The sequence below is a fragment of the Uloborus diversus genome, chromosome 4, assembly GCF_026930045.1.
Source record: "Uloborus diversus isolate 005 chromosome 4, Udiv.v.3.1, whole genome shotgun sequence".
NCBI lineage: Eukaryota > Metazoa > Arthropoda > Arachnida > Araneae > Uloboridae > Uloborus > Uloborus diversus.
In genome coordinates this window covers 188,384,551-188,411,836 of record NC_072734.1, presented here as the reverse complement: position 1 = coordinate 188,411,836, position 27,286 = coordinate 188,384,551, and the positions used below count along the sequence as shown (strand labels likewise).

General features: G+C 34.7%; 1 protein-coding gene across 1 annotated transcript in view; it reads left to right on the top strand.

Annotated features, from left to right (window-relative positions):
* LOC129221055 (ATP-binding cassette sub-family C member 3-like) overlaps window positions 1–27,286 on the top strand; it is a 140,974-nt gene that overhangs the window by 10,000 nt on the left and 103,688 nt on the right. Inside the window, 1 exon segment of the mRNA XM_054855492.1 lies at window positions 26,441–26,578. Coding sequence (XP_054711467.1) covers window positions 26,441–26,578 — 138 coding nt within the window.

Below are 27,286 nucleotides of genomic sequence, written 5' to 3'. Positions count from 1 at the left end.
TTACGGTATATTTTTCATACAACAACAGTAAGACCTTGATCCATCCATGTTCTAGGGGTACAGTATAGGAACCTAAATCTTGAATGCTTGGGACCCGCAACCACTGTAGATTTTGAAATTTTATGGATTTTAGATTCTGACTCAAAAAATAGTGAAAACTCTCCTGTCATGTGATATTGTCTCAGTTTTCTTTGGTTTCCCTAATGTTTACGCTAAATTTTTTTCATTTTTAGATCACTCTGAATAAAAGTATACTACATTACGCTAAAACAAAAATCAGAGACAATTTGCCGCTGTCCACGGATCGATTTTGCATTTTATTATTGTGCTGTGTGTTGATCGATACAATAAATAAATCATTTTTACTAAACATAGTTTATACTTTTGCAGGGGCGGACTGGCTGAGTTTGGCCCAGTCGGCAAAAGGAGATTTTGACCTACCTCTGTAAATGAAAAAAGTTAATTGAAACAGTGCGGAATCTCATTCTTCCGAGATCGAGCAAAGGCATTAAACTACCGCTAGTCGCTAGTTCTTACTTTCCTTTAAGTTTTTTAAATCAAGTTTTTAAGTTCTAAAAAAAATATATAAAATTGTGGAACGTAAAATGAAGCTAACTTTGACACATTTTTTATATGCCTTGAAGGAAGGATACTAATGGTTACAAGTCTTAAAAGACATCTTTAGGCTTCTATACTGGCAACATTAGAATGACCTGAGAAAAAGGAGGAATTGGGTAAATTGTCCCGGAAATTTTTCGAAATTGGTTGAACTGTATAGGCTTAAGGAGTAAAGAATTGGGAGAAGGGGTTCTATCTATATATGTATATATAGTTCCCTTCCAAGCGATATTTTCAAAATTGATGTCAAAATCTGCAATTTTACAATTTTTGGTAACATTAGAGGAGAGGGAAAGGAAGGGGTTCCCAAACTGTAGTGTATATGCTTTGGTTGTGGGTTCATGTTAGGAGGCTCAACAAATAATATCATTATGGATACATCACTATTTATTCTTACTATGTACACTAGGCAAAAAACACAAATCCTATTTACAAATCCATCCACGCTCTGCTGCACTCCTCTAGTCTCGTTCACCCCGAGTCCCTGTTCTAGTCTCGAACGCAGTTCTATCAGAGATCGGGAAACTCCGATATCCTCGAAAGCAGACACCACATCCCTCCCCACTTATTTAGAGATCTAATCTCTGGGGAGTCTTGCGGATTCGTGTAGATCTCCTCAGTTCAGGTTGGTGTGAGTCCAAGTCCTGATTCACCGGTGGTGTTGGGATTGTGTTTCTGGACACCACCAACGTTCTAGGTCTAGCAGGTGTAGTCGGCGAAACTTCAGTTTCTTTACTAAAGTCATTGACCACAGACCGCGGTTCTGGATTCACATCCTTCGAAGTAGCTGCTACATACGGTTCATAAATCACTGGAGAAGACTGTACCTCACTCCCTACTGCTCTCATTTGGTCAATATGGCGGCGTATCAATGTTCCTTGCACATCGATAGTGTAATGCAGCACACCGTCCTTGTTTATCACTGTGCCAATTTTCCATCGGCGATTTGCCAATCGGTAATCACGAATAGCGACTCTGTCCCCTATCTCAAAACTTCTGTCCTTGAAATGGTATGAATCCTTTCGGATACGATCTTCAACTCTTTGCTTTAGATTGGGACAAACTAGATCAATCCTAGTTCTAATTTCTCTCTTTAGGAAAAGCATGGCTGGACTTTGCAAGGTTGTCAAATTAGGTACTTTCCTATAATTCATTAGAAATGTGCTAAGTTTTTGATTAATGTTTCCAGGATGACTCTGCATGCCTCTTAGAGCTTTAGTACAGTAAAAATAGGGGTCGGACCCAAACATCCAAAAAAAAAAAGCTAAACCTGGTGCAAATTGTTTATTACCCTCCCAATAAGAACAGGTAAAAAGTCCCACCCCACTGTGCGTCGGGTTTTGGAATGGGGGGCATCTAAAAATTGCAGCTTTGGGTATTTTTTCAGAATTTTTAGAATAAATTTAAAGTGAGAATATTATGTAATACTAAATTTAAAAGCATAAAATTAAAGGTGTTTGACCCCCAAGAGGGATGACAAAACCCACAAATGCTACAGAGCCCCCCTAACCCCGTAAAGCGAAGCAGTACCCCCGAACCCCCCTCCTTACATTTCATATGGAAACATTATTTTATGCTAAGAAAATTGTTAGAAATCAAGTGTGTCCATTTTCCAAGAGCGATGGTGCACCTCCTCTCAAAGCTACAACACCCCCCCTCTGCCAAATAAAATAAATCCTCACCCCCCCCCCCCACCTTTTATTTCAAGTAGAAGTATTATTTCATGCAAATCTAAAATGCATAAATCAGGACTGTCCACCCCATAAGAACAGTAGCTCACGTCCCAAAACGAAATTATGTACCAAAATATTATCCTCCCCCCCACCCCCTCTGATGGTGCACATTTGATTAAATGGCCCGAAAAATAACGCTGAACGGTTTTTTGCTTTCAAATGATTTCTCCTAAGCTTGTAACAAAAAGTCTTCGTTATCAAGATGTTTTTTGGAATATAGATCCTCAGCAAAATCGTTATTGTTGCAGCTATGTCTAACACAGTTTGTGCATATAATTAAGCACTTCAGTCCACTTTCAGACTTTTCAAACATTCACTATATCCAATGAACCCCTCAGAGCAAGCACAAGATTTGAGACGCAGAAAGTCTTCTAGAGCAGAAGGTTTGGCTGTTGTAATAGGACTTCATTTATATTTCTGTGGTGCTTTCTTTACACCCATCAAAAATGACACTAGCTTTCCCATACTTACAAGTGATCTACACGCTGCATTGCTGGCATATTTCCTTGAAACTTACATATCATTACCAAAAATATGTTCAAGCGGGTATCTTCCTTCTATTACATATGAGGCAGTGAGAAGCAAAGGGCAAAATTAAAAATTTGGAGATAACCAGTACAAATGGTTGGTGAACCTCTCCTATATCTTGGGGCAAGAAATGGTCCTAGTAGACCTGGTAGTTGCTTCTATACAGCATGATTTAGAGAAAAAAAATCAACGAAAGTCTACCTAGGATCTTATCTTTAAACGCGTTTTATTCAAAACTTGAAAATGTCCACTTACATCCCTTTGCTTCTCACTGCCTCATATATGACATCAGCTGTTCGTTCTGTGATTTTGGATGAACCTTTTGCTTCAGATAATGGTACTTTAACGATACAAGATTTCTTTCCTTCTGAAACCAGATTCATCGAATACTGATGGAGGATCAGCGCATAACTCGTACCAGAAGTTTTTAGCAATTTGTTATTCCATCTTTACTGTTCATACCATTCGGTGTAAAAGATGGTTTGGGCTTACACATCTTTACAGATAGTAACTACTCTCGTAACAGAAGCTAAAGACATAACTGCTTACCTCCTTTACAAAGAAATGCCACAAAATTGTTTGCCTTCAATATGATTTGATGTTACTACCCGAACGTTAAAGGTCTTATCGCAACTCACCTTATCATCAGCGAGCAATACCCATACCAACTTGAGAGGGAAGAAACTTCTGGGGCTTTAGAAACGGATTGAGATTTCCAAACTGGGAGACAAAAAGGTGTAAATATTTAGCATTCTATTGATGTATTGATCATTGCTCTCATCAAGACTTGTTCTATCGTTGAATCACTACAGGTTCTAGACCATCTGAATTTGTCGCTGCGTTAGATCGATGGATAGCTGATGTTTGATGTGATCAAATTTTTTTTTATCGCATAATGTACTCAAAAGTTTCAGATAGAGTTGCAAGTATATGTCCGCATATTTAGCATAATTCACATAACCAGCTGCGTAAAAGAGAGGTAGCTTGGTGTTTGCAAATGAGAACCCCCACCGACTTAGAGGGTGCAGAATTGCAGCATTGCCCGTCTCACTATTGGCAATTCCGGTTTGTCCCACCCTTACGGTGATGGCAAAAGATCGTAGAAAAGTTGAAGTAAGTTAATCAAGAAGAAGTAGGGAAACTTTGGTCAATTTGGACTTCTTTTATGCGGCACAGGAATTTTTTTTCCAGCGCTCTAAACAGTTTAATAACTCCAGTCACAAATAATTTGGTTACTGAGCTCGCTTAGATCTTTTAGAATTATCATTCTGACATTACCATATCATTGTGAGGCATTTTGTACTTCGGAAAAGTTTAAGTCAGGGAAATTTTTTCGTGAACTTCACTGCAAATGTGCACTCACTGTGATTTTGGAATGTAAATTCAGGGTCCCCCCCCCCCTCAAAGCGATGGCGCACCCCTTAAGTGTGACGGAGTACCCATCAAGAATAAAAGTCCTCAATAAAGAAAGAAATACCCCTTGAAAAAACTGCCTTAAAAATTCCAATGACGCAAAGCTGCTCCATGGACACCCCCCCCCATTCCCCCCCCCCCGCCTGTACACCCCTGTTAATTAGATTTTTTTTATGTGAGAGTTTATTGTTTTACTATTATAGAGTGGTTTCTGCGAGGTTTCAGAATTTTTTTTAAGTAATAGAAATTATTTTTATTTAAATAGAGGATTATTTCGTCTCCCCCCCTTCCCCCCAAAACCCGACGCGCAAAGTGCTGGGACTTTTTACCCCTTCTTGCTGGAAGGGTAAGAAGTAATTTGCAACAGGTTTCACTTTTTTTTTTTGGATGTTTGGGTTTGGCCATTTTTTGGCCTAATTTTACTGTACTACTTGTTTAACAGTATAAACGTACCGCTCAGCTTGCCCGTTACTTGAAGGCTTAAATGGCGCGCACGTCCTGTGCTTAATTCCATTGTTCCTCGCAAATACCTCAAGTTCGCTAGATGTGAATTGAGGACCATTGTCACTCACCATAGCGACAGGCAGGCCGTATCTGGAAAAATAGTCTCTAAGGCATTCAATTGTTTTGAAAGAGTTTGCTGACTTCAAGGGAAAGACCTCTAGCCATTTCGAATGTGCGTCTACTATTATAAAGAACATTCATTCAAAAATAGGGCCAGCAAAATCAACATGAATGCGCTCCCATGGAGCACTCTGATATTCCCAATGATGAACCTTTGCCTTTACTGGGTCTGATTTAAATTTAATACAATCGGGACAGTTTTTTGTGACGTTTTCAATATCGTCATCTATTCTCTTCCAAAAGACATAGGATCTAGCGATGGCCTTCATTTTAACGATTCCTAAATGGCCTTGATGTAATTCATCGAGAATCTTAGATCTGAACTTCTTTGGAATAACTACCCTCTGTCCATTTAGAATACAGTCATCTTGTAAGGTATATTCGGCTTCCCTACCTTTTAGACTTTCACCCAATTTTAATTTAGAAAGAAGAGTACTTAATTCTTCATCCGCACGCGTTTCTTTAGCTATCTCTTTTGCGGTGATTGGTAACATTTCTATTTGAGTGAGTTGGAAGATGTCTACATCATCCTTAATTTTCAAATCTTCGGACTTAAGAGGTAGACGCGAAAGACAGTCGGCATTACCGTGTTTTTTCGTGTTTCTATACTTTATATCTAACTGATATGCCTGTAATATCAGCGCATAATGCAACAGTCGAGTAGCTGTGAGGATAGGAAGTCCACTTTTTGAATTGAATATTGCCACCAAGGGCTTATGGTCTGTCACCAAGGTGAACCGTCTTCCTTTTAGATAAAGATAAAACTTTTTTACTGCCCAAACTATTGAGAGAGCTTCCTTGTCAATCTGGGCATATTTCTGCTCCGTGGCAGTAAGTGTCCTCGATGCGAACGCTATTGGCCTTTCAGTTCCATCGGACAAAACATGGGAGAGCACCGCTCCAAGACCCACAGGAGAAGCATCCGTAGCCAGAGTTAACGGTAAGGTGGGATCATAATGCATTAATATTCTATTTGAACATATTACCTGTTTAATTTTTTCAAAAGCATTTTGGCAATTTTTCGACCAATTCCATTTGACCTCCTTTTTTGTCAAGTTGTTTAAGGGATAAGCCAATGTTGCCAAATTTGGACAAAATTTACCATGAAAATTAACCAAGCCCAAAAAACTCTTAACGTCTTGGACGTTTTTTGGAGTTGGGGCGTTCGTAATTGCCAAAATTTTTTCATCGGTTTTATGCAGTCCTTGGGCATCAATTTTGTGGCCAAGGAATTTAATTTCATCTTGAAAAAACTTGCTTTTAGCTAAGTTCAATTTTAAACCGTGTTGTTTGCATTTCTTAAAGAATGTTTCCATTGCTTTTAAATGTGACTGGTCATCCGAACCAGTTACTCTAGCATCGTCCATGAATATTTTGATCCCCTCAATACCAAGAAATAATCCCTCAACATAACGTTGCCAAATGGCAGGGGCAGAATTTAGCCCATACATCAACCGTTTGCAAACGTATAACCCCTTATGGGTATTTAGGGTTAATAAATGTTGGCTCTCCGGATGCACCCTCATCTGCAAATATGCATGGCTAAAATCCAGTTTCGAGAAATGTTTACCCCCATTAAGACATGTAAATATTTCTTCCAGTTTTGGCAACGGGTGTTGTGGTACTTCCAAATTAGGGTTAAGTGTTACAGAGTAGTCGGCGCAAAGCCTAATGGAACCATCTGTTTTAACAATGGGTACAACTGGTGTTGCCCATTCTGAAGTATCAACCTTTTCAATGATACCCTCCTTCTCAAGCCGATCGATTTCCGATTCAACTCTATTTTTTAACGTGAAAGGTACGGGTCTTGACCTACAAAATATAGGTTGACTATTAGGTTTTAAATTCAGCTTTACCTCATGATTATTTATTTCACCTAATTTGCCGTCAAAAATTTCCTTATACTCTTCCAGCAATTTTTTTAAACTCAATTCGTTAGAAGTTTTTAACGTTTTAATGGCACTCCAATCAAGATTGATTTTATACAGCCATTCCCGGCCGAAAATTGTATCCGAATTTTCCTTCACAATGTATAAATTCAAATCCGATTTTTGGTTTTGGTATTCCACTTTGACTGTGACGTAACCTAAAGGTACTAGTTTATCACCTCTATATGTTTTAAACACTAAATTTGTGGGCTGAATCTCTTTATTTGAAATTTTTCTAAATTCCTTAATGCACATTACAGAAACTGTTCCTCCCGTGTCAAGTTCCATGTTAACAGTTTTGTTCTCAATTTTAACTTGAACCAGTATTGGCGGTCTTTTCGGTTCTACCTCACTTAACACATTATTTTTTGAACTAAATCCATAAATAGGAACTACATTTTGTAACTCAGGATCAACATTTGCATCTACTTTTTTCTGCTGAACCTGCCGATTTTTCTTTGCCGCGAAACACGCCTTTGCAATGTGTCCAATTTTTCTGCAAAAAAGGCATTCACTAGAGGAAAATCTACAATTATTTTTATTGTGATCCGTCCCCAGGCAACGCGAGCAAGTTTCATTTTTGTTTTTATTATTTTTAGCTACAAAGTTTTGTTTCTGCGTTTTAAACCCTTTTTTCATAGTTTTAAGTACTTTCATTTCTGCGGATGTCCCAATAATCTCATTTGCACCCTTAACAGCTTTTTCCATTGACAAGGCTATTTTTAATGTTTTCTCTAAATCTATATCATCTTCCTGAAATAATCGATCTAAGATGTTACGATCTCGTAGACCGCTAACGAAAACATCTCTTAACATCGTGTTTAACATATTTTCCTTATAATCACACGGAATTGCTAACGAGCGTAATTGAGCAATGTAATTACTTATTGATTCCCCTTCCTGTTGTTTTCTATTAATAAACATATGCCGACTAGGTATTATTAAAGCTTTTGGATTCAAATGATCTTTAAGAACCTGTTTAAGTTCAGCAAAATTTTTATCCGAAGGATTATCCGGAGAGAGCAAATTTTTTAACAAATTATACAATCTCGCATTCAAGGTAGAAATCAGAACTTTCCCACGTTTTGCCTCTGGAACATTTTGAATGTCCAAAAAAGCTTCAAACCGTTCTATGAACGAATCAAAATTTTCAGTGTTTTCATCGAATTTCTCGAATGACACTGATATTCTATCTTGTTTGTGGTCAGATTTCTCTTGCAATGCAGCCATCAAAGCTTCATTTTGCTTGATGAGTTGTTCTACAAGCTTCTCCATCCTTTAAGAATAAAAATTAAATAAGCTTTACCTTGAGCCGACTTTGGGAAATCCCCTAATCCACACTTTCGGTTTTGCTTTACCGTTACGCACTTGCACTAAAAGCTGTGAAAAAACTGCTTACACATCCTCGTAGCCAGCTGTAGTGTATATGCTTTGGTTGTGGGTTCATGTTAGGGTGCTCAACAAACAATATCATTATGGATACATCACTATTTATTCTTACTATGTACACTAGGCAAAAAACACAAATCCTATTTACAAATCCATCCACGCTCTGCTGCACTCCTCTAGTCTCGTTCACCCCGAGTCCCCGTTCTAGTCTCGAACACAGTTCTATCAGAGATCGGGAAACTCCGATATCCTCGAAAGCAGACACCACACAAACGATTTTGTTTTCTTTCTTTTTTTTCTTTCAAAATTGAAGTTCATTTCAGTGTATCTTTGTTTACAATAGAATGTCGGAGTCTCTTTCCGGAAATTCTCTGAAATGTGAAGATTTAGAAAGGCAATTTTGGGCTACCCTTGGTAAAATTAATGGAACAGGGAGGCATCCTGGGGCTCTGAACGAAAACGTTTTGACATTGAACTATTAAAAAACGCAAAACTATCTTTGTCACGTTAGAGAGAGAAGGAGGCTCAGTGATCTCATTTAGAAGCATTTGAAAACTGAAGTCTGCTCAACCTTATTTTAAACTACATTTAGTTACTATAGGGAATCCAGAATTTTTCAACATTGAAATTTAAAATTTTTTTATTATTAAATGTTTAGAAACTTTAAGAGGAAAGGAGACAGGTTTCCCTAGCATTTACTCCAAGATTTTTTAGGAGGGTGCCGTGCCCTTCCATTTTTAGGCTAACCTTTGACTCTTTCCTTAATCAACCCTCCTTGCCCCTTAAAAGTTTGATCAAAATTTCACAAAAGCAACATTTTTTTGAAAGGTAAAGATTCACACAAGCCTGTCCTTGAAATGTCACTTCCTCATTTCAATCACTTATCCACAGCAATCTGATCAGAATATATAAATAACTGGATGTTTTTTAGCATTTTTAAAAAAATTAAACATTAAAAAATCTTTTCAATATTTTAAAACTAAATACCATCGAAAACACTTGAACTTGATGTGCACCTACTATACCAAGAAGTTTTTAAAAAAGCATATTTTTTATTTTACAAAACTTCTGTCAAAAAGTGCTCTTTTACCTGAAAGTGCTTTGCTCCTTTTTGGTCTTGTGGAAACGCTAGTTTCCTCTTGGCATTTTTTTCTGAAACTGAAATGAATTTTAGGCTATTGTGCAGATAAAAGGGTTATGGAGCTTTCACATGGAAATTTCTGTTAAGTAAAATTCTAAGCTACCTTTAGTGACTTAAATGGAATGGCGAAAGTTCGAAAACTTCTTCTGGAAATTTTTCAATATTTAAGTCTGAAAAACACAATTGAGGGCCTTGATGCAAGAACCAGGTACGTGCAGACTCACTCATTTTTGTTAAGACCAACAAATAACATCAGTGTAGAATAGAAACTCTATTAACTTTCCCACATTATTTAATATAAAGCAGAGATCTCATCTTAAATTTCTGTGCCGTTTTTTACATCAATCGGAGCATCTATATTGTCCCCACACAAAAATGAATTTAAAAAATATAAATTAAAAAAAACGAAATATTTGGACTTACCTGATTCTTGCATCAATACCCTTTTTTGTAGAGTATGGTTGATGACTGTAGGAAAAAGCTTTGACATTACCAAAAGTAGAGTCAAGAGACACATTCAAATTTCAAGTTCTAAAAACTCGACTTAAGGCTTCGTTTGGAGACATAGGGGGTGCGAGGTTCGGGATTCTTGAAACTTTAATCATAAAATATTTCTCAAATTTAAATCAGTATCAAATCTTTTAGCTTATTAAAGGGTTCGGGGGTGCTTTTTTGCAAATAAAAACCTTATTTAGGCTATTTTTGAGTCAGAAGGTTCCCAGAATTTTTTTGTTATTAAAGATTTAAAAAAGCAGTTTTTTTTCTGTATAGTGGGACGTTATGAGTATGTGTACGTTAAGTACTCACAGTCTTAAGTTAAATACGTGCACTCTTCCTAGGAAATTTTTCAAAATTAAAAGCCTAAAAACATACTTCTACTCTGTGTTTGGTGGCGTAAGGGGGAGGGCAGGGTTCGTACTTCCTTAAAGAACCCTTAGGAAACCCTTAATTTCATCAAGCAAAATTAAGGTCCCTAAAAAACCCTTAAAAAGTCCTTAATTTTCTGAAAATTTCCTTAATTTTTTAAACACTGTATCAAGTTTGGTCCTCGTTTTCTTATTTTTTCTTTTTACCCCTTAAAATCTTAATCCTCCGCGATATCTGCCGAAAACGTATGTTTTGGAGACATGCCAACCACGTTAAATACGTGCTTCGCCGAAAATTGCTTGCCTTGTTGGAGTTTGCAATCTTTTTGCATCCTGCAAATATTTCAATCTTTTTAAATGTGGGAAGGTTTTTTTTATCATATGCTACTTTATATCTGTTTTTTTTTTTCATTATTTCAATAATATTTTTATTTCTTAAATTTAATTTAGAAAAAATGCAAAAGACTATCGAAAAAAATGTGATTTAACTCCCACAGTCTCTGATTGTATTTAAACTTGTCATGGTTACCATTTTAATGTATTTAAAAAAGCTTTCAATATATTTATGATGAATCTCTAATGGCTTAGATTAAACTTTATGGCCTGTAATTTTTTTTGGAATTTCATGATTAAATGAAGCAACTTCAGTTTTTTTTTTTAATCCTGAAATAGTATTATGCAGTTTTTTAAACCAAATTATGAGTTCCAATGCAAGGAGAAAGGATAATCAATTATATATGTATGTATATTTTCAAATGTTTTTTGTAAAAGAAATATTTTCCTCCCAAAAAGTATAAAAAATATTAATATTATTGAGTGATACAGCCAAGATTGAACTCTGGCTCCATCAACCCCTTTATTCGAGGACTCGGGAGTTAGAAATTGCTTCCTCTCTTTCAAAATTTAAATTTATATAGAAATAAACAAACTTGTGAGAAATAGTACGATATAGCAAATTCGTTCAAAATAGGATTTTAGTAATAATAATAGATCAAAAGCAATAATAACAAAACACTACTTTAAATATCTTGACAAAAAAAGATTTTAGTTATTTTCCTTCAATTTGCCTCTCACTCCAATCATGTATGCTAAAAAAATAATGCTTTAATTTTCTACAGCTATCCCCATTCTCCTAATCTTTTTTTATGACTGAAAATTGAGAAATAAATGCTAATTTCCCTAATGCTTAATCATAGATCTTTAAAAGGGATAGATAGGCCTTTCTCCTACAGCGCAGCGTATTCCGCCCGGAGAAAGTGGGGTCATCAATGATTCTTCCGAGAATCACGTGATCAAGGGACATCGTGTCTCCCTCTTCTCGGGCAGCAGTGATATAACGATATAACAATGTGAAGCATCGTTAAAAGTCTAGGATTGTCTGAAGCTTTTCATTATACTTATGTGAGAAATCTCTATATGTGTGAATCTGAGATTTTCTAGCGAAGGAGGGTTTGATGAATTTTATTAAAAAATAAAGACATAGTGAGTAACAGAAATATTTCTTTCTGTGAAAGGCAAAAAAAGTCCCCATGCAGAGTTGAAATTAAGAATATTTTAAGCAATTTACTTTAATTAGATGCCGAGCATTATATTAAATCACTAAAAACAAGCGATGGAAAATTAGTTATAGTATGTCCGCGAAAAAACTGGATTTTTAGGTTTTTCTAATTTATATGAAAAGTGTGCTGGGAACATATGAAAAGTATATAGGTGCCTGAATTCCAGTTCTAAACTGCGTAATGACTTATAAGCTTACTCAGGATCACCTTGAAACTTTTTTCAGTGCAATCAGGTTATGAGGGGGGATTCAACAATAATCGTCGGACAATTTCGAAATGCGAAAAAAAGATTGTTCATTCATACGGAAATTAAAGAGTCCAGTTCTTCAAATTGCCTGATTTTGACAACCTTCAAATGCTAAGATTAAATTTGAAGCGTAACAAAAATGCTTTGAAACAAAGCCTTTTCTTCCGATTCCTTTGACGACGATTTGGAAAATTCAGAAATCATCTCAATCAACATGACGCAGTTAATTAATGATGTTTCTGACTAAGCTGGATTTTTTGTCCGGCAAGTGCACTCTGTTGTGAACTGCGACGACTGCAACGCAGTCTTAACTACAACAAATAAAAAAATAGACCTAATAAAATTTAAGAATTTTGGGACACATTCATGTATGATAACTTATTGCAAGATTGCAGCCATTGAAATATGTACATTTGTGAAGAACAACTGAGCGAGAATGTGAAAAAGTTTTGGGAGTAAAACACAAAAATATAATGTTACTCATGAGACCACAAGAGTTATGAGAAAAATTTCGAATTCCGTTTTTCTAAGTTTAAATAAGCATATGTCCGAAACAGAAGCAGCAGATTTTCTCGTTAAAAAGTTTATAAAATTACTTGTTACTAAATATTTAAGCGTTAGAATGTATCGCGCAGTCAATTCAAACAATGAAAATAATTTACAAAGACCAATAAGTAGGAAAGTAACAAAATTAATATTGTTAAGGGACAATAATCACTAGTTTTCTTCACCCTCGAGTTTAAATTGTCAAAATTACCATATTCTGTGGAAGAAAAAAGAAGAAAAGAAAAATTGGGGAGGGGGCGGAAGTCAAATGACCATTCATGTAGTTTATAATTGGAAATGAATTTATTTTCTGAGTACTTAAAAAAAAGAAAACACTAAAGTTGCTTAAAAATTAGGAACAAACCAAAGTTATTGGTTTGGCTAATATAGTGTTGGTGCGAAATGCATGCAAATATTAGAATTCCATGAAAAAGCTGTCATTTTGTCCCGCATTTCATTAAAAAGTAATTACTTAAAAAGGTAACAAAGAACATTTTTTGCAGAAGTACAACAAATACATTTGCGATATCTGAATGAAAAAAAAATTGTTAAGGTGAGTTGGGGGAAGTGCAGCCCTTAAATTGTATAGTTCGACTTTATTAAGGCCTAGACATTGCAAGACTTGATACAAATTTTTTAATTTTTACTTCGTATGTTACCTGTTTTAGTGTGTTTCCCGAGACATGAGCCTGTTAAAATCATTGCAGGTAAAAAAGTTGAAAAAAACATTTTAAACTATTGTGCTCTAGGGCCGCACTTTCTCAATAAAAGTGGGGCAAGAGCATCACCTATCTGAATTTAAAAAAAAAACGTTTGATAAAATAAGGGCCAAGTACAATCAATACAGTATTTTTTCCTGATTAAAAACGATTTTTTTACTTTAATTTTCACCTATTCATTGGGAAGTTATTACATTTTTCCTAACGAAACCTGTCAATGTAAAATGAAGAACGTTCAAGGAACAATGGATTATTAAACAAAATTAGGAAGTTTTTATTTTAAATTAAATAAGGAACATGAAAAATAACTTTTATTATTCTAATAAGCTTAAAAAAACAAAAACAAACCTTGCATACCAAGGAATAATCTTTAAAACTTGAATATCAACGAACTTATAAAATATTAACTTAGTAATACAAAAGGTAACTATACAACTGACAAAAGGTAACATGTCTTTCCGAACTTGAACATATTTTTTTGTATAAGTACACTTAGTATAGTAATTAACAATAAATAAATATAGTAATTAACAATTTAATTTATATTATGTTCTGAAAATGTTACTTGGAACATCAAATTTCCTCTACGATCTGAAGAGGGATTTGGAAGGATTGATGCAATGTCGTCGTATTGGATCTCGCTAACGTCGTCTCTTGAAGGATAACTAAACACAGTGCTATAATTTCCAGCCGCTTTTAACTTTAAAACTTTAATTTCAGAGAAATTATCATCATTTATATTAGTAATTTGTCCTACAAAATGTTTAAGTCATCTTTTTTGTAGAAAATCTCACAAGAACCCAGTCGCCTACCTTTCTCTCCGTTGGATGCCTTCCCCACTGAATGATATCTTCTTGATGTTTTTGCTCTGTGACAATCATTACTTCGACTGTCATTTCATCATGTAAATCTTCCCTTAAACTCATATTTTCATTATCGTCACTTTCTTTCTCCTCGAATAATTTCGGAAGAATTACAAATTAATTACATTGCTTCATTAAATCGTTGCGAACACATTATAATTGTCATTAAAATAACATTGCCAGATTAATGGGAAAGTGCAGCCCCAAAAAATGCGAAGCTGCACTTGCCCCTTTTTTTTGGGCCACACTTTCCCAGTCGTATAATTTTCTGGGGCAAGTGCAGCCCTAAAATTAATTGATTTGAAAGTAAAAAATAATAAATCTCAGCCTCAAAAATACGAAAAGCAGACATGAAATAGTTGTATTTACATTTTGGAAGCACGAAAAAGTGAGAACAACAACAGAAGAAACGATGATTTCTCGAACCCTAACAACATGGCACTGTAGTGGGAATGAGAAAAGTTAGGAATGAGTTACCATTCAAGTAGCGCAATCTAACGCATGCAGTGCAAAGTAATAACGTTTACCAAGCTACCCAGATGACAGCAGCCTTGCAGATATTCCCGGTTTCTAATTATTAACCTAAGCTGCACTTGCCCCAAGATCGCGCTTACCCCAACTGACCAGGGGCGTAGCTAGGGGGGGGGTTTGGGGACAACCCCCCCCTCCCGAAATGTTTGTCCCAAAAAAAAAAGGAGAGAGAGAGAGAGAAAGAAAGAAAAGAGAAGAGAAAAGAAAAAAATCAATTTTTTTTCTGAATAACAGTGGTCAAAAATTCACTTCGCTCCCCCCCCCCCCCCCCAGTGCCATTGAAAATCAGCTCAATGAGTGACCCTCAAGCGTAAAGACGCCTCACTCCTCACTGTGCTGCAACATTTTTTTGATAATTGAGTGAAATTTCACACTTCGCTTTAGAAATGAGATTGATTTGTTAAATCTACGTATATGTAGCCTTTTTTTTGTCATAGATTCTGAAAATTGTTAAGTATGTTTAATTTTATGAGCGGCGCAGTGGGAATATTACATACAGTTGAATCTGTATGTTTCAAATTTCACAGGAAGGAAAAAAATCGAGATAAAGAGGTTTTAAGATATGGGGGCTTTAAGAAACTTTATAGAAATTTGGAATATGATGGTGAAAATTTGAAATCGATACTATAGACAACATGGGCTCTTGATCAAAATTCCTCTGTATTAGTTTTGTTAGGTCTTTATTCTATTGTTACATTATTAAGTCTTTATTGCCAGTTTAAGGAAACATTTTGACAGTAAAAGAAACTTTGAGCATATCTTTTTGAAGAAAACGTCTTTTATTGCTTTTTGGTGCCTGATTTTTTCTTTTTCTTGTTTTTTGATTAATTATTTATCCTCTTGAGGTTAGCAATTGCTCCAAATCTAACCTGGCCAATATTCTAGGATTTTCCTTTTTTCTTTACTTGAAAAAATCTTAAACTTTCTTTTCCCTCCTATCATCTTGGTTTTCTTTAAGGAATCATAATTTTAAGAAAGAGAGCGATCACAGAACAGTACTAAACCAGATAACAGAGCAAAATGACTTTTAACTTGAATGACCTTTAACCATGAACTTGAAATACTCATCCATAATGCAACTAATACTCAACCTGTGAATTTCACCCCTTTACTCTTCTTCCAAGAAAGTGCTCGAAACGACTGTCCTTTCGTTAATCTTCCTAGAAAACCTATTCGTGGAACGCATTTCTCCTTTTTTTGCCCCCTCAGCCCTTTCTGTTTCCAGTTGAAGAAAATGCTTTCGCTTGCTGCTTTGAAGATCATTGGGCTTCAAATCCGAAAATCATAGCATAGCCGGAATTCGAGACATAAGGTTTTTGTTGGCATTGTGCTGTTATAGTCAAAACGGCCTTTGCTAACCAGAAAATCCACCGCAATCACATCGATTTGTCGAAAATGTCAGCCAGTATTTACTGCGTATTCTTTTAAAAACGTGCAGTCTGAACTATTTAGAATAGTGTATTCTAAGTGAACGTTGTTGTATAATGAAGCGAACAAAACCGATAACAAGCTTTTTAACCCCCCCCCCCCCACAAAAAAAAATTTAAATGACGAAAATGGTTGCTCTAAAAAGAGAAAGTTAACGTCCTCTGAAGAAAACGAAGCACAGTCTGCTGAAGCAGCATTAATTCCATCGAACCCTTCTGAAGGAAATTTTATTTTAATTTAAAAGAAAAACTGCATATAGCATTACAGGAATAAAATGTTTAAAAACGAAATGAATCTAGACTGTTCTGTACTATTTCTGTTAGCTTGGTTCGCATTAAAAAGTAGAAAATAAACAAGACTTCTGTTTATAACACTCGAAAATTGCTGTTGCTCTCTCAAATAGATATTTATGTAAATTCTAAAGCAGGTAATAAAATTAAAAATAAAAACTTGAAAGGAGAACAGATGGTATGCAGCTTTGTGCCAATAACTTTCTACCGCCTATATTTCTTCCCTCTTTTTTAATTCATATTTTATTAACTGCTTTAGAACTAGCATAAATGTAAATACATATAAAAAGCAACATATAAATATAATGAAATGAAAAGTCATTTCATTTTTTGCAGGTTATAATCAAGAAGTCTTTTTTTATTTTATTTCATGCTTTTAGTGCGAACCAAGTTAGTAAAAAAAGTCTGACCACCGATGAGATTGAAAGTCAAAAACATCCAGTTCACAGGCGGAAATGGATCCATCTATTAGCTTTCAGGGATGCCAGCTTTTGTAGATGTGTGTTAGCCTCTAAATTAAGCAGTCACACTGAAATGAACGGAACACGCTCATCAGATATTTGGTTTTCCCCCTGATTTGGATAGACTGGTTTTGACTAGACCTGTTGCTAGAAAGTTTCACTTTAAATTAAATGGAGAAAAAGGAAAAAAAGTTAAATTTTCCAAAACATTACAAAAAAAAAAATAAAAAAAAAAATTCTTTGATTTTGTTTTGTTTGACACAAGTATTGAACTTGGGGCACCCCATTCCAAAGTATGTAAAAGTTCACACGCACACACACACACATATATATATATATCTATATATATATATATATATAATAAAAGAAGTAACCCCCCCCCCCCCCCCGAAAGTCGGGTCTAGCTACGCCTCTGCAACTGACCTTACCTTTTTTAATTATTACTTTTAGTGAAAAATATGAGGTGTTACGTGAAGGACAAAGTGTTCCCTTTTTCTTTAATATTGGGTAAAATGCTTTAATTTAACCCATGCTTAAAGGGTGGTTTAACCCTTAAAGCATTTAACCCATGGGTTAAATGCTTTAATTTCCCTTAATTGCGCAAATGATCGCAGCGCAAAGTAATTCTCTTCGATAAGGGAAACAGTTTCTTGTGAGGGGTGTCCCTTGATCACGTGATGTCCAACGGGGGATGTTGACAGGCGCTCTGAGGAGAAAAGTGGGGAGAAGGCACATCTATTCTATTTTAAGATCTATGTGCTTAATAGGGAAAAAATTTCTTATTACCTTTGAAACTGGTTAATTTGCCATTTTTGTTCAATTTTGGAATGTCTTGAACTCAAAGGGCTATTTTGATCTCATCTCTTTTCTCCTTGATTTTAAAAACTCTTTTATTTGGGGGGGGGGGGGGGGAATTTCCTCCTTTTTGCTCTTTGATTATTCTCATGCCTATGATGTGAAATTTTAAAATTTTATTCACTGATAATGGGATATGCCAGTCGATTGCACATCCCCCTGCTTTTTGAAACAGTGATGCATTTGTGCATGTGTATATATATAATATGTCTCATGTACTTTTGCCCCCCCCCCCCCCTGGAAAACTTTTAAATGGTATACGTAAAGCTATCTAATAATTTCCCCGATAAGTCCTTAAAATTTTTTGAGACTCCTTAAAAAGTCTATAATTTTTACTTTTAAAAATGAGTATGAACCCTGGAGGGTTTTGGGACTTTCCAAGGAAATTTTTTGACATCAAGGTCTCAAAAAAGTATAGGAGAAGTGATGAGATATTCAGGAGCTCTCCCTTCTGAGCCGAATTTTTGTCCTGTTTCAGATTCAGTTTATCCTAGTCAACACCCCTGTGGCAGAATTTTATTTTACTTTCTGCGACAAATTTTCTGGACCTAATTTCTTTCTGCAAGAATGCTCGTGAAGTTAGAAATGAACTAATGGCAAACTTAAGTGCAGTTCGTTTCAAAAGTGAAAAGTTTATTTATTCATTAACGAATTTCACACAATTTCTTGTTTAGGTAAATTCACTTATACAAATACGAAAAGCATTAAAGCTCAGTATCAGGGCTTCCAACAGATTTTCAGTTTTCGCTAGGGGAAAAAAAGGGGGTGACCTTGAGCTAAATCTATGTAGTAAAAAATATTAACACCATGGTAACAGCAATTGGTAAGTGGAGAAAGAAATCAAATCTAACCAAAAGCAATGAAAATTAATATGCTAATTTATGTAATGCTATTGTAAATTATTATGTTATAGTAGGGGGTGATTGTTTAAACAGAAATGTCGCTCTCATTAAGTTTTCAGTCTTAGTCTCTTAGCACTTATACTTAGATGTAGTTCTCAATAGCAGAAAAATACAGATGCAACATCTATTCAATACTCAAAGAAATGAGATCCAAGGAAAAAATAATTTTTAATTAAAATATTCATTACAATTCTTTGCTCCACCCCCCCCCCCCCCAAAAAAAAACAACTAAAACATGCATGTGATTTGAAAAAATAAATAAGGATCACCCCTCCTCCTCCCATAAAAAAAACTAAATTAAAATATGCATTTTACACAACTAAAACAAAGTATCCCCCTCCCTCCCAAAAGGAAAATGAATTTAATTAAAATATGCATTGCAGTTTGAAAAAAAAAAAGACTAAAACAAGCATGTGATTTGGAAGAAAAAATTAATAAATAAAGGGCACCCTCCCATAAAAAAAAATTAATATATGCAATACACAAGATTGTAAGCAAAGTATCCCCCTCTCCCGAAAAGAAACTAAATTTAATTAAAAAACACATTTTAGTCAGAACAAATTGAAAATTCAACCCCCCCCCCCCAGAAGAAAATAGGATTTTATTAAAATACTAAAGCAAAAAAGAAATCCCACCCTGGGATTGCTCCCCTCCCAAAGGGCAAGGGCGAACCCCCTTTAATATCGCGGAGACCCCCCCAATGAAAAAATACCCCTCAAAACAACTCCCCCCTCCTTGCAAATTGTAATGTCTCAGTCTGCGCCATGACCCCCCCCCCCCCTCAGGTGAGCATCCCTGCTCTCTCCCTCATGTGAAAAAAAGAATTTAAATCAAGTACTGGAGCAAACAAAAGTTCCCTTTCCATACGAAGAAAAAAGAATTTAATTAGAGTATGCATTTCAAAAAAAAATCTATAACTCCTCCAATGAGAGAAGATTTTCATTGATGTAAGCACCCCTATCTGAATAACTATTGGTCATCCCAAAATAGAACACAATTTATCAAGTATTCCATCTGTTCTCTGTTGCTGCAACTTGCTACACCGCAAATAAGCAATTTTTTTAAGGGCTTAAATTAATTTTTCAACAGAGGTGAAAAAAAGCAAGTCTGCACAAGTCTTTCATACAAACAAACATGTGTGTTGCCAGCCACTCTTCTTTAATCAACACAGGGTTGCTTTAAAATTGCTCCACGTAGTGAGAAGTTCTGGTCAGAACTGGTTTCTATCCATGCCATACCTCCCGATCTCCGATGTTGCAGACTACCACAACCATCAATGATCGCTCAATTTGGCGCTCGCAAAAGTTTTTTTTTTTGTTGTTGTTGTAAAATGTCGCAATTATTATATTTTTCGTAGGAAATCAGGCCTTTTCCTTAATTCATAGTCCAGTTACATTTTTACCGTGAAACAGCTATCCTTTGGTATTGTTCTGCAGAATGATTTTATTGCTGACCTTTTTTCCCCCCCTATCCCTTTTTTCCCTCCTTAGTGCAAAATCTTTCTGCACAAACTCTCTCTCATTCTGCGACAATGTTGCCGTGTCAGCAGCTTTCTGCCACGGGGGTCAACACTTGCTTTTCCGTATGCAATTCTGAGATAAAAGTATTCGTAGCCGTAATTTACAATAGATGGATGAAATGTTTTGCCAACTTACAGCATTTAGTTAAATCTGTCACAACTAGATGAGTACGTAGTGAATGTTATGGATGTCTTTTTTCGAATTCGGCCAGTAATCCAGGATATTGTCCTCTCATATTTGTTGTCCCAATTCTAAATGGACAGTCAACAATTTTTGAGGCAGCAGAGAGTGAATTTTCGATTCCTCTCAAAAGCTTTTCCCTTATCCCAAGTGCTTATATTGTTGTCTTCTTGGCTATTAACCTTTTTTAATAGCCTTAAATTTATTTCACCATGGGATGGATGCATAAAGATAGCTGGTCTACAACTAAAATATCATGTACAGTGGTGATGCCCCGACCTACGTCCTGCAGACCACATGGAGCTCATGACGCTGATCTGTGTGGCCGTTGTTGTATTCAATGTTATTAAACGCAACGCAAAATATATTCTGAAGTATTCCAAACCTACTGAGCATCTTCATTGGGTTTTATGAATGATAGTTGCAAAATTAGAAACCAAGTTTTCATGTGTTGGTTTCTAAAAAACAGATCCGAAGTTCGTACCAATAAAATAAGCATACAGTAATAATGGAAGACAATTTTGGTTTATAATTATCTTTAATTTTCCTAGTTTTCCCATTCCATTTAGAAAAATAAATAAATTTTATATTTGTTGTGCCCCGTGAAATCCCTCTTAATATGAGATAAGCCCCTAGGTAAAACTTAAAAAGGTTGGGCACCACTGATGTATAGCATCAATCTCAGTTCTATAGAAGTATAGAATAGTTGCAAAAAATGGTTTATTGTTAACCGAAAGTGGATATTAAGAGATTGCTGCGCAATTACAGCAAAACGCTCATTTACATATAACACGTCACAGCCAAAAACTGTTAAAAAAGAAGCTGAACTGAAAGGACTGAATTTTAAACAAATAAACTGTTAAGCATTAACAATTTTGAACATTTAAGACTGAAAATAGAAGTGAAAAAAAATTTTTTTTCTTTTAAATGTTTAAAGAAAAAAAATCTGGTTTTTGGGTCTTCCAGATTTTGAGATTCCAAAATTAGGGTATCATACTGTACATGGAGAAAACATGATAAATTCAAATTAAAGCCAAAGCACAAGGAAAAGAATATTTTAGCATTAATATGTAACACATAGCGATAATCTTTTATAATCGATATAAATGCAATGGTAATCAATATGAGTGCAATATAAGCAATCATATGAATGTAATCATTACAATAACCATGGGCGGATTTATGGGGGGTCAGAGGGGGGCAATGCCCCCCCAGTTTTGGGAAGACTATGTAGTAACAACACATCTTCCAAGAATTAAAAAAAAAAGTTTTATTATTTTTTTCTTTTTTCAATAGTTCAGAAGGGCATGGGTGGATTTATAGGGAGGGGGGCATAGGGGGCAGTGCTCCCCCAGTTTTGGGACGACTTTATATAGTAACAACACATCTTCCAAAATCTTAAAACAAAAAAATCATAACTTTTTCTTTTTTGAATAGTTTAATGAAAATAAAGAGAAAAGCGAATGTCGTTTTCTGATGGGAGGAAAGAAAAGGGGTGAAAAAACGAACATTAAATACAAATAACACAGCTGTCACTGGGGTGCTGAAAACGTGTCTAAATTCACTGTTTTGGACTGAAAACCATTTGGGCAAGTATATGAATGAAAATATAGGCTAAACGCGCTATACATTAAGCTGCAACACTTATAATAATTGACTATTATTTTAACAAATTAGAACTTAAAGCTAAGGGCAAAAATCTCCTCCCCCCTCATTTGCGCTAACAGAACGATCTACTTGTTATGATTTGTGTCCACATTTAAAGTATTTGTGCATAATATTTATGTTCTTAGTAGATTAATTGCCCTTTTGAGAAATTCTAAAACACATAGTTTTTTTTCCTTCTCTCTCTCTCTCTTTTTAAAGAGAGAGAGAGAGAGAGAAAGAGAAAATAAATACTATCGCAAACTGAATAAATTTCAGTTATCTGAGTATTCTGATTAAATGAATCTTTTTAATTAGAGGGAGAGTACAACTTTACTTACTTTATAAATACTGTTTAAAAAGTAAAGTAAGTCATAATCATCTAAGTCTAATTGAGTAAGTCCTTGTCATTATTGAAAACTAAATAATTGAGTCATCAAAAGTTTTGGAAAAATTTACTGAAATTTTATAAAAGTCTATAAAAACCTAACAAAGATTTGTAAAATCGTAAAAATCCTTTAACCGTAAAAACTGACAAATTTTCGTGAAAATTACAAAAAATCTGCAGGTAAGAGTGAATTACAAACAGGGCCGAATTTGCCTATAAGATAAACAAACTATTGCTTAGGGCCCTTTCTTTGAAGTGGATCCCTAACTCCCAAAAAAAATTCATGTTTCGTTCCTTAAAAAATGGAAATTGCTTGAAAAAACTAATTTAATTTTTAAGTGCTTGATGAAAACCTTGAATATTTGAAAACGTGTGGCTACAAACCTTAAATTTTAAATTTTCTAACAAATGGTAGAGGGGGAGGAATGCCAAAATATGTCAAATTAAGCTCCTTGTCACATCCTATATTAAAAATGTAAAAATCATGGTTCTCACGTTTGTAACATATTATTTGAAATAAATTTTTGTGACTCACATGTTTCATATTTTGCTATTTATTCAATCCCGAATGCAGTATTTTAGAATTTTTTTTGTACTGATTGCTTTTATCTTACTTCTGCATATTGTCTATCTGTTTAGCACGGAAAAAAATACACACTACTTCTATTTCTTTTCGTTTTCGGCCCTACTTGCAATTGAAGAAAAGTTGTTGTCATGAGAAATCTGTGGTTTCTTTTAAATTTAAAATAGCTATTTCTTAGAAAGTTAGAACAGGACTGTAAAAATTTACAATCAAGTACTAAAACATCATACTGGAAAGTACAAATGAAGTGCGTTGAATAATTTTATTTATTCTAGAGTCCTTGAAAATAATTAGATAAGTCTTTGAAAATCCTAAGCAAAGTGAGCTCCAATTACTTCTACACCATATTGTTAATCTGTTTAGCCAGGAAAAAAAATGATACACTTCCTCTATTCCTTTTCGTTTTCTGCACTACTTATAATTAAAAAAAGGTTGTAATGAGAAATCTATAGTTTACTTTTTCTTTCAAACTTAAAATGGCTGTTTCTTACAAAGTTTGAACAATACTGTACAACTGTTAATCTAGTTATTAATTTCTATGTCTATCCAATTAACTTTTATAAGGCTTCAAAATGCAGAATTTTGTATCCATTTTACAAAATTTCCTTCGGGGGAGAAACCCCCGGCCCCCTAAAATTGGAGATATTCTATTTCCCACTTAAAAGGGAGCCCTGCGTCACTCTCGATACCAGCTCCCTCTCTTAAGGTCAATTCAAAAAGGACAGCATGAAAACACACATTAATTAAAACGACACACAAAAAAGTAAAGCATGGATTTATGCATCACAGGAAACAGACAAAAACATGGGAATGGGGGGCAATAAAAATGTTGCTCAAAAAAAAAAAAATCCTGCCCCCCCCAGGAACTCAGTCCTAAATCCGCCTATGACAATAACAGATATTCTGTTGAAAAATTCCGGAAGATTTTAAGATTATAATATTACTGTAAAATGGAGTGCTTACAATGCAGAGAAAGTTTTATTGTAAACTATTCAATAAAGAGAAAAAGATTGCAGGGCCAATTAGTGGATGTTTTATTTTGTCTTTTCTACCACAAATTGTTACTGTAAAATATGATTTTATGGTAAAAAGTAAATATGATATAGATGCCAGTACTTTTGCCATACATTTTCATAATGCTAAGAGAAAAATTTTACAACATTGAACACAGAAAAAATTTATGTGGATTTCATAAACACTACTTGAATACAATTTTTGCAAGGACCAAAGAAATGAAACTATCAATGCAGGAAAGCAATGTATGCAGCAATGATAGATCGGAGTTTTTTCGTAAGGATATTTTAGGAATACAGTTGACTCCCGCTACAACGTGATCTGACTTACACGAAATGGCTATAGCACGATTTTTTTCCCCGGTAAAGAATTTTAGACAAAACGCGAATTCCTCTCCCGCAACACGAAAATTTTCGGAAGCGAATCGCGGTGTGTAAGTATTGACTTTGCTATTGGCTACTAAAATTTTTTTTCCGTGAATGGACTTTCATCCCTTTAGCATCGCTGAGAGCGGATGTTTCCACACCACATTAGTCTGACACATCGCTTATAGAAATAACGAGTCCTCACTTTCCTTTTTTTTCATTCTAAATGTGAAAGTTGTTGAAATATAATGACACCTAAGAATGCTGTTTCATCTTGTGAAGATAGAAAGAAAAAGAGAAAGTTTCTGACAGTTAAAGAAAAGCTAAAGATCATGTGCTTGAACAAATGCGTAGAAGGTAGGACGACAATTAGGTATGAGTGAATCGTCCATATGTACAAGTAAAGTCAAGAAAAGCAAACCCGTAAAAGTTCACAGAGTAGAATCAAAGCAAAATGCAAAAATTATGAAACTGGAATCTGCTCTTGTATTGTGAATTTAAGAAACCAGGAAGAGGGACGTTGCGTTGCCATAGATGGAAATGTTATGAAAGAAATAGCAACTGTATTGTGTATTTTAAAATGTATAAGAATAACGGTTTGATTACGCAGCCTTTAATCATCATCATCATCTTCACTTTTTTAAGTTGCAAATATCATTACTGGATCCACTGTACAATAAAACTATAAGCGCATTTGTTTTTCTTACTACATACTCTACGTACCGTACTGGTTTATTTTGTGTTTTTCTTACTACATACTCTATGTGCCGTACTGTTTTTCTTTCCAATTAATCATTGATTTTGTGCATCGTAGCAGTAAAATACACGTTGAATAAAACGGTGTTTTTAATTCAAAATACAAATAAAAATTCAGTTTTTTTTAATATAAGAAATAGTACTGTATGGTTAAGAAATGGTTTTTAAAAGTTTGAGGTGGTGTTTACGAGTGTCTAAAGTAAGTGGATATGTTTATAAAAGTTTTTTCGCATACCCTTTCCCACAACGCGAAATTTTGACTTACTCAAGGGGTCTTGGAATGCATCACTTGCCTAAGTCGGGACTTGATTGTGCATGTTTTTCATTTCTTTTTAAAGTTTATAAAAAAATCTGTATTTTTTAAAATTCTTTGAGTGATGTCTCATTCCAATAAAATATATCCCTAGTGTTAAAAAAATAAAAAAATTGAAATGATTCTTTAGTTTTTTACTTTTTCAAATACATTAACAATGTAATTTAACTTACTACCAATAGCAGTTCGGGAGTTGCTATCAGGGAGGAGGGATTACGAAGTAAGTTTCTGGAAGTTTACCGAGTAAGAAATTAATTTTATTGAGCCCATTAATTCTAAACAGGGGGAGGGGGAGGGCAGTATGAAATGTTAAATTTTTATTGAAGTTAAATCAGATTTGGTGCATTAAAAAAAAAAAATATTGAAAAATATAACAGAAGAGCAGAAAGATAACTGAGCAAAAATCTTGAAGGGAAAAATTATATAACATTAAAAGGTTTTGGAGAACTTAATGATTGCACCTCAATATACTAAGTTATATTGTAAAATGTACAGGCAAAAAATAAATTGATTATTTTTTCTTTTCGTTTTCTTTTTGGTTTGAGGAAAGAAAAATATGTACCAAAATCAGGGGCAGATCCAGTTTTTTGAAGGGTCATCGTTGAAAAGGGGGGGGGGGGGGGGGTTGTAATGTAGTTCCCCAAAATACAAATTTAAGCAATTTTTTATTTAGGTTGGGGGGGGGGGGGTTCATGACCCTCCCTTTGGATCCGCGCCTGTCCGAAATTGGATTGTGAAAACAAAAATTAAGGAATTGAAACACAGATATTTATACACCCAAGAATTTTTTTGAGAAGAGAGGAAGTCAATGCAGGCTTTAAAAAACATTAATTGGACTTGAAATATTTAGAGTATAGAAACTTTAGCTCATTGTTACTATTTTTTTTTTTTTTGCAAGTATTTGTGTAACATTTTTAGTTGTTGGGGAGTAAGTTGAAGTAGTAGTTAAACTAGGTTCAAGATAAAATGAAAACTTAATTATTCATGTTTTCTAATCAATTTGTTTTTCTTGACACTAAGTCTTTTACACTTTTAGGCAGTGATTATAGTATTGATAACTATGCAGAGAAGAAAAGGTATAATTACATCTGGCATTCTCTTTTTATTTTGGTTTTTCCTTGCGGTTGGAACAGGTGTTGCATACTATACATCTCTGCAAAAAGTATTCAACTCGGTGAGTTTCCATTCTTTTTAGTTCATTAAATGATTTCTGTGATTCAAATCATAATGAATTATCTTTATAATAAAGACTAGTTGCATTGCGCGGCTTTGCACGGTCTACCTCGAAAATAAAAGTTTTGTCAAGTGACGCATGTTCAACAATCAGGCTTCTATTAGAGAGAAAAAAAAACTACAAAATTTCCCATCAATATAATTGTTCTTAAGAAAGGAAACGGCAAGTCAACAGTTCCCAAAAGAATTAAACACAATCCTCCATTAATACAACTAAAATCCTAAATAAAAAAAAAAGATAAATGGCCAAATAATAATCAAAAGGGAAAATTTTTACCTCAAAACAAAAACAAAATTTTATTAGTCACAACTGAGAAAAAAAATGGCAACCTTCTAAACGCTAATTTAAAATGAGATCGCGCAAACAATAATTTTCTGATTTAAAATTTCTGTTCCATTATGCTTAGTAGGGCTTTTTGATTTTTTCCTGGTGATTTTACACTTTTTTTTTTTTGAAATCAGAAGGTAATAAAAGAACTCTATGGGTGTTTTTTGTGGGCTTTCGAATGAGGCCTGAATCATAGAAATCGGATAATTATATCAGGTAGAAAGAGCCGTTTAATGCCATTTTCAGGACATAGAATTGAACGGTTCGGTTCTATTATGTCGTTCCAACCCTCCACCCCCACCCCCCAGGTTCCTTCTCGGG